Here is an 8,726-nt window from a genome sequence, read left to right as displayed (position 1 = left end):
TCTCCCACCGCTGACCCACGTCTTCAGAGAGCTCCTTTGAGGAAATTTTTGTCAGCCTGAAACCCTAAGTCAGCTTCAAATCCAGCTCTTGGAGAGACCTTTGAAGATGCTTGGCTACCCTGAAATCCTAAATCAGTTCCCTAGTAACTAACCATAGACCTGGTGCTGCTGGGCCCGCTGGAGACTATGGTCTCACGTCCAGTCTTCCACCGCCCTCTGCAGGTTGCAGTGCCATACTGCAGGCAGCGCTGGCTGCACCCCTTGTGCATCACCAAGACCAAGGACCCTCACGTTATAGTGTAGACTTGAGGCAGTTCACAGATTAAGACAGCAGGGCAAAGCCAGGTGTCTAGAGAGGACAACACTCAGCATAACACGGCGATTGACTGTTCACAAGGCACTTGCTCTTTTGATTTTCATGACCACTTGGCCTTGCCTCTGTTCCTAAGCTCAGAAGGGAATTCTGGCATTGTTCAGCCCTTATGCCCTAACAACAGCTGACAGGTCTCAGTCTCAGGCTATGCCCTAGAATATTCCAGAAATCAATGAAACAGACATGTGTGGACCTCAATGTAAATATTGGTTCAATTTCTAAAGCTCTTCAGTTATAATTGTGCTGTAAAAACAGAGGCATGTCTAAAATACTCTGAGGAAGAGAATTCTGTAAGGAAGTGTGTGTGTGTGTGTGTGTGTGTGTGTGTGTGTCAATGCAAGTGCATGTGAGTGTTTGGTGTGTGCATCCTCTAGAAATGAAGGCTGCTAAGATACAGCATATATTAGCATTGGGTGTGATTATGATGACTAATACGCGTTTCTCACATGCTGACCAGCTGACAGTTTCTTTTATGGTATTAGTGACATCAAGCACTGGGCTCGACTGCATGGCCTCCACTATCCTCCTTCCATGGCCAGAACCATGGACCCGTCTGGCAGAAGGCTGGGTGTTTTATTCAGCGAAGGCACATGGCAGTGTCACATCGTCCACCCAGCACCACATAGTGATGAAATCACTGTTGGAGCAACGAGAGCGGGTATTTACCTTTCTCCTGTCCTCTTTACCAACCTCAGGGACTTGGGGGGATCTAAGAAGAGTGCATTAGGCACAGATATCTCATCGTAGTGAGGGAGCCACATCTTTGATAGCTACAGATCCCTTATGCAACTGGAGTTTTCAGGTCACATATTTATAGACTTGTAGGGCCGGAGAAGACCTTAGAGATTATTCCAGTTGAATCCTTTATTTTGCAGTAAAATGAAGCACAGAAAAAGGGAAGTGACAGTCCAAGGTCACACAAACAGTTAGAGACACAGCTGGGATGAGAACCCAGGCTCCTTGACCGTTTTTCCTCTGGCTGATCTTGATTTTGGTAGCATCTTTTCTAGGTGGAAATTACTCTGGCTTCAAATGAAGATTTTTAAACCTGATCTTTTTTCTGAAATGCACAACGTGGAAGAGGAAGAAACCTAGCACACTGTAGGTGCTCAATAATTGGGCTGGTCGGCTTTTGGTGTTCTAGAATAATCTTACTTTACGCAGCTTAACAAGATTGGATCCATTAACCTTGAATTTGTTTCAGTCTTTATTCTCTTCCAATGACCCAAAGGTGAGTAGAGGTTTGACTCTCACCCCACTGTCCCACTGGAAATTAAGTATGGATCTGAGTTATAATATGACATACGTTTGTTTGAAGGAAAGGCTTTCTGAGGAAAAGCACATGGATTTAGAGTAATTTTGGTTTAAGCTCCTGGAGGTTTGTGGGAATCCTCTTTGAAGGACAGACACTGTCAGCCCTTGAGGTTAAACAGGCTTCACAGTGAGTTGAGACATAGCACAAAAAATTCCTAAACCTACTTCAAATAAGTGATTAAAACAGACATGAAATGACCCTAATTGTATACTAAACACTTGGGCCCAACAGTTCTGAATTTGCTTATCATTATGTTTGCAAATCATATTTTTGATTAAAATCTTCCAATGCATCAATGTTCTTCCAAACACCATCCTGATGACTCACAGCGGTGCCATCTTACGACTTCTATAGATTCATGTTCTGCAGGATATGTTCCACACTCCATGTAAGCCCCAGTCTAGCATAAGAAGACTCCACCCGGGGCTTTCTCTTCAGACCCTCAGAGACCAGGGTTTACAGTTTTCTGGTACATCAGTGACACACTAGGGAAGAACAATAGAAAATTCACTGCCAAAGTCTTTCCATAGCATGGGACACAGTGCCCCCTCCTGCCCTCTCACGCACATGCCACCTCCCACCACTGCCAACCACCATTCCAAGACCAAACACCACTCTGCAGTCCCAACTGTTGGGAACACCCCAAGGGCAGGGCCTCTTAACTTCCTAGTCAATCATTTACTTCTATGGAGCACTTTCCATGTGGTAGGCACTCCAGCAGGATCTGGAGATACAGGGATGGACAAACACAGAAGTGGTCCCTTCTCACGTGGCACTCACAGTCCTTCAAAACCATGATTAGTTCAAAGACTCAGCTACTCATGCAAATCCATTGCAGGCATTTTAAATCACTGGTGTGTTGAAACACAGCAAAGGGGCTTGGATTAGACTCTTTGCTTTAGGTCTGGGGCCTCAGAGCGGCTCATTAAATCATTGAATTCTGTATCAGATTGTTTGCAAGGAGCTAACTTTGCAACTTGTGCAAGCTTATTGAGAGCCCAGCAGCACCTCTCCTCTCAGGGCATGGGGTTTGGGTAACTGTCAGCATCGGGGCCATGTGGGAAGGTTCTGGGCTGTGGGCAGGTTGCTGCACAGCTGTGGGCATCTTCACTGCCTGGGAGCTCCACACATGGTCTGCGTGATTCTCACTCCACAGCTAAAGCTATTGGCAGACCTGAAGTGTGGCCTGACTGGGGACCCATCTGCCTCCCTCATCCTCAGTGCTGAGGTCTGGGATGGCAGATTTGCCTGCCCTGAGGGCTCCCCTGTAGCCTCCCCGTCCCTGAAACGCTTTGTGTCCGTAAGTACACTCTTCACCTCTGAACCCGAAAGGCCTATCAAATTTCCTATCAAATACCTAGAAGGAAATCCAACTTGGGTATCAGGAAGAACCCGGTTCTGCTAACTCAACAAAGGGTGCCATGCAAAGGCAATTGGAGAGTCCTCTGTGTGCAGTGCCCACGTCAGCGCAACTCAGAGGCTGGGCTGGTTCTGAGGTTCCAACCGTGGAAGACACTGTCCTGGCATGGTCTTATTTCACCAGGCATTGTCCACTACAAGTATCCCACAGGGGCTTCCCAGAATGACTCCAACAACCATAGAACTCCTGTTACATTCTGCTACATATACCTCCAAGCTAGTAACCCATCAATGTAATGCAGTCATCTGGTTTCCTTAAAGGCTGCAAAGTCTCCAAGGGCAGCCATGTGTCCCCACTATCAGCACAGCACATGGTAATCACAGAACACATGGGGTCCATCTAATGGATCAATAAATTCCTCTTTTTCTCTCATCTCCATAGAACCTCACACAGTATCCCTAACAAAGAAGGGTCTCAAATATACTAGTGATGGACCCTAAAGATTAGATTCTTCTGGAGTTTTACCCATCATCCTCAACTTCATGGAAAATAATGAAATCTGTGGGTCATAGCTGAGCGTCAAACAGCCCTCCTTCCTTTAAGGAGCCTCAGCTACAAGCTACGCTTTAGGAGCTTTCTTGTTATTTTCCTGCAAGTTCAAGGGTGGTGCCTCAACGGCATAGTGAAGGGTGGCATTCACCCAGGGCTGCCCAGTTGAGAGAGAGCCTAACATCTCCCTCTCCTCTCTGCAGAGCCTCCACTGCAGCACGCAGGCCTATGCCTGGCCTCCCCAGGACTGAGGGGATGCTCGAGGGGCATCGTACCAGTGTGGTGAACTTGTCCACACAGGCGTTGCGGATCTTCTCTGGGGTGGCAGGGCTGTCTAGCCGGAAAAGCTCCTTCGTATTATAATCTGTGTGCTGAGCTCGAGCTGCGTGGATGGCGTCCTTGATGGCAAAGAAGATGGAGGCGCCGAGGAAGAGGGGTGGCTCCCCAACAGCCTGAGTGGACAGAGCACAGGACAGAGAATCAAGGGCAGTGGCCCCAGGCTCCACACCAGGAGGGCTGGTGTTGCTGGGGACCCCAGCCAGCGGTAACGGACCACACCAAGCACGGCAGGAAGGGCCGTCAAAATCAATCAGGGGCTGAGAACAATGGATCTAGCAAATGACTCAACCTTGTTAGCACATTTCTTTTAACGCTTATTATGTGATTTTCTCTGATGACACCATGCAAATATAATGTACCATTAAAAGTTATATTAGGGCCAGCCCCATGGCTTGGTGGTTAGGTGCACGTACTCCTCTGCTGGCGGCCTGGGTTCGACCCCGGGCGCGCACTGATGGGCCACTTCACTGGCAGTGCTGAGGCCAGGTCCCACGTGCAGCAACTGGAAGGATGTGCAACTATGACATACAGCTATCTTGGGGCTTTGGGAAGAAAAAGGGAAAAAAAAAAAGGGGGAGGATTGGCAATAGATGTTATCTCAGAGCTGGTCTTCCTCAGCAAAAAAAAGAGGAGGATTAGCACGGATGTTAGCTCAGGGCTGATCTCCCTCACAAAAGGAAAAAAAAAAAGTTATATTAAATAATTATATTTTATAGACAAAAAAATCTGATATGAATTTTAACCCTTTCTACAGTTATCAGGCTATGGGAATACTCTCCCTGCAACTCTGACACCAACAGTTACAGGCGCCATATTATACTTACAGCTTCTGCTGGAATATAGGCCTCATGACAAACAGGAATTAAAACATTTTCTAGCAGAGGTTGTTTTGTCCTCCAAAGCATAGATCAGAGACTACCTGTATCAGAATCACTAGGAGCACTTGTTAAAAATGTAAGTTCCAGAGCCAGCCCTGATGGCCTAGTGGTTAAAATTTGGCACTCTCTGCTTCGGTAGCCCAGGTTCGATTCACACTGGCGGAACCACACCACTCATCTGTCAGTAGCCATGCTGTGGCAGCGGCTCACATAGAAGAACTAGAAGGACTTACAACTAGAATATACAACTATATACTGGGGCTTTGGGGAAGAAAAAAAGTGGAAGATCGGAAACAGATGCTAGATCAGGGCAAATCTTTTCCAGCAAAAAAAAAAAAAAAAAAAAAAAGCATGTTCCAGGGACCTACCACTGACTTATGGGATCAAGATTTCTAGAGGTGGGCCCTACAGAACTGCATTTTTTTCATGAGCTCCCAATGATTCTGATGCTTGCTAAAGTGTGAGAGCCAATGGCAAGGATCACAAAGTGGCCCAGACCCTCCCACAGTAAAGTAAACCATGAGATGAGCAAATGGGTGTGTTTCATTGGTTACAAGTGATTATCTGTATTTCTTCTTAGATCTAGGACTATATCAATCAGCTTAATTGATTTTCAACCATTTTTTCATACTTATTGAGGACAAGGAGGAAATAGAGGATGGTTATAATCCTTCAGGCATGCTGATCAAGTCTTAAGGTCAGGTGGCAGCCACTGAAGGAGGTGAAGGGGTGTTCATGGAGGTGCTGCCCCATCTGCAGGGAATATGCTGCTTCTCATGGAACTAGAGGGGTGCTGTACCTGTGAGAGCATCTCTAGGACCAAGCATCAGGGATGCACACCTGAGACATGGGTGTATGTCAAGATTTGACCTACAGGACTGGATTAAGGAATCCCCATGAGTGCACACAAAGGAGCTGGATTTGGCCACATGGAGGCAGTGTCATCCTCAGCCCAGTTCCCTGGTTCTCAGGCAGGACTGCCCACCCCTCCACTGTCCTCACCAAGGCTAGTATCAAGCCCTCTTCTCTCTTCCAGACAAGCACCTGCAGACCCACATAGCAAGTGGCTGGAGCCCCTGGTCACCACCCGTGGTCTCCCACCATGCAGACCAGAAGGCAGCACAGACGCAGGGCAATGGTACCTTGGATGCATAGATGGCCTTCTTGTTGGGGCTGTCGCGGAGCAGGGACACCCTGAACTCAGTGGGGATGCTGCCAAACGCAGGGATCTTGTAGGTGCTGGGGCCGCGGGTGTACAGGCTTCCCTCAGGGGAATACTGCAGCTCCTCCAGGGTGAAGAGGCCAAGGCCCTGGACAAATGCCCCTTCCACCTGCAGGGCAGACAGAGACCGTGGCTACCTTGCCTCTCCCATCCCCAAGGACATGTACTGCTTCCCACAATGGGCACCAATCCCCACCTGGAGTGGGGCTGGAAAGAAGCTGAAAACATCCCTCCACTTCTTACCTGGCTCCTGCCCGGGCCCAGCATAACCTATCTGGGCCTTCGCCAGGCACTGGCATGGGCAGAGCGAAGGCATTAACGCTGAAGGTCAGTTTCAGAACTTGTCAGCGATTCCAAGAGGGTCACGCAGTGGTAGGCATACCCATTAAAACCTGCCTCGGGGCAGGTGGAGATGTTCCTTCAATGTTGCCACGGAGAAATGGCGACCCCAAGCCTAGAAGCTCATAGGCTAATGGTTGCTGAGTGTCCCTCAGGGGCCCACGCTCCTCCTGTGCGCTGAGTGGGACCATGCGCTGTGAGCAGCCCCACGAGAGACGGGGAATTCCTTGGATAGTAGATTCCCAGATTCCTGGGAGGCTTTTTGAACTCCCAGCCCTGCCTGCCCTCTGGGAGAGAGTGTGCTCCTGCTGTGGCTTACAGATCTCTTTTAGGGCACCTGCCACGCTCTGCTGCCCACGCGTCTGTACTCCCAGCCTCAGTGCTCAGAATAGCGACAAGTGGTACTGCTGTAGTTACACAAGCGTGCTCCAGGGGGAAACCAGGCACTAATCATCTTGTGTCTGCGGTGCTGAGCTCAGTGCCTGCCGTAGTAGGGGTCCCCGCATGGTTGTTCAATGAATTAGTGAACAGATTGACTAACAACTAAGTTTCTGTGTACTCAGTAATTGTCCATTTTTGAGAGATACAATTTAATTTTCTACCAGATGCTCAGTACTTCAGTTCTGGATTCTTCCCTCTGTTCCCTCCTGTTCCACCTGCTCTGCCCAATACTCTCATATTTTCCAAAAGTGATTTTCTTCAGGACATTCATCTCTTTACTCCTCTTGCTCAAATCATTCTTTTGCCCCCAGTGCCCCCCGCCCCATGCTTGGTAGCATTTACTTCCTGGAGAACAAAACCTGCCCTGTGTGGAAGAGGAATGAGGAGGGAGAAAACTCCTCTGACCTCAGACCTCACTGCCTGCACATCGATGCCAAACTCAATCTCCATTCCACGTTGTGCCCCCTCTCAATCTCTGCGTGTGTGTGTGCGCGTGTGTGTGCGTGTGCGCCCAATGCTTTCACCATTCATCATCTTGCTCTCCGAGGTGTGAAAGCCTTTTCCAAGTTAATTCACATTAATTTGTCTTCTGCCTCAAGAGTTAGGTGGGCTCTCATCTATCTCAACCCCACTCAGAGAGAGACTCATTTGGTACCATGTTCAGAACTTGGACAAGATGTCACGGCTGGTGACCCTAGGAGGGGATGGGGCGCATCAGTGGCCAAGTCCATCACCACTTTGGTCCCCCATGAGCCTACCTGTCCAATATCGATGGCAGGGTTCAGACTGGAGCCAACATCCATGACGATGTCTGTGCGGAGGTTCTAAAGTGGACAGCAAAATGGAAGCAGTTTGAGAAGAAAGGGATGTGGGGAATGATAGATGGGTCTTGGTGATCCTCAGATTATTAAATGCCAACCCAAACAGCATTTTCACAGGCAGAACGCCCTGGGCTCGCTCAGGCAGGGCTGTTCATGTCCCCGCCAGTGTCCACTTCCATTGTCACTGCTGAAGTTTGAGTTCTTAGCAGCTGGGGAGGAGATGGGAGTGGCAATGCTCTCTCAGTAATTGGAAATAAGTGTGCACACACCCACACATGAGTAGGAACAGCAAGTTCCCAGGTTCCTGGGGCTTTTAACCTGAGTCTGGGTGGATCATGTAAGAAGGAGCCAACAAACTATGTTCCATGGCTAAATCCAGCCCGTCCTCTGTTTTTGTAGGGCCTGTGAGCTAATAATAGTCTTTACATTTTTAAATGCCTGACAAAAATAAAAAGAAGAATATGTTGTGACATGTGAAAACTATATGAAATTCACATTCAGTGTGCATAGATAACATTTTATTGGAACACAGCCACGCTCATTTGTTTACATATGTCTATGGCTGTTTTCTACAATGATAGAGTTGAGTAGCTGAGGCAGGCTTGTGGCCCAGAAAGCCTAAAATATTTACTCTTTGGTCCTTTGTAGGAAGTTTGCCAAGCTGTGCTGTAAGACATTATTTTTCCAACCAGAAAGTTTGTCTCTATCAGCTCTTGGTATTGCAATTGAGTTGTTTCTCCTTCCCCCTTGGTACTGAAGGTCTGTAAACTTTTTACCTTATGATCCCCTGTTAAGCAGTCAATTTCCACTTCAGAGCAAGCCACCCCATATGAGAAGTAGTAGAAGCGATTTCCTGAGTTTGTCTCAAAGCTGTAGTCAAGGTTGGGTGTTCTGGGGGAGAAAAGAGAAAATATTGCACTTGTATTAAGATGAACACGCCCCGCCACTCATACATACACACACACAGCTTGTCCCACAAAATGTTAAGACTCCCAAGGTTTTATTTTTTCATTTAGCTGTTCTTCAAAAAAGCCCATATATTTTGACTATTTTGAACTCGTTAATGAAACCCGGATATTCCAGAGAGTT

General features: G+C 47.9%; 1 protein-coding gene across 1 annotated transcript in view; it reads right to left on the bottom strand.

The window, feature by feature from the left end:
* Nucleotides 1-1,212: 1,212 nt before the first annotated feature.
* LOC131412080 (xanthine dehydrogenase/oxidase-like) overlaps nt 1,213-8,726 on the bottom strand; it is a 70,977-nt gene continuing 63,463 nt past the window's right edge. Inside the window, exons 32-36 of the mRNA XM_058551505.1 lie at nt 8,414-8,528; nt 7,575-7,640; nt 5,957-6,145; nt 3,873-4,049; nt 1,213-2,173 (exon numbers count right to left, since the gene is read on the bottom strand). Coding sequence (XP_058407488.1) covers nt 2,123-2,173; nt 3,873-4,049; nt 5,957-6,145; nt 7,575-7,640; nt 8,414-8,528 — 598 coding nt within the window. The 3' untranslated portion in view covers nt 1,213-2,122. The remainder of the gene's footprint in view (nt 2,174-3,872; nt 4,050-5,956; nt 6,146-7,574; nt 7,641-8,413; nt 8,529-8,726) is intronic.

This window comes from Diceros bicornis, chromosome 12, assembly GCF_020826845.1.
Source record: "Diceros bicornis minor isolate mBicDic1 chromosome 12, mDicBic1.mat.cur, whole genome shotgun sequence".
Lineage (NCBI taxonomy): Eukaryota > Metazoa > Chordata > Mammalia > Perissodactyla > Rhinocerotidae > Diceros > Diceros bicornis.
Note: the sequence above shows the minus strand (reverse complement) of the source record. Positions and strands in the feature narration are given on the sequence as shown.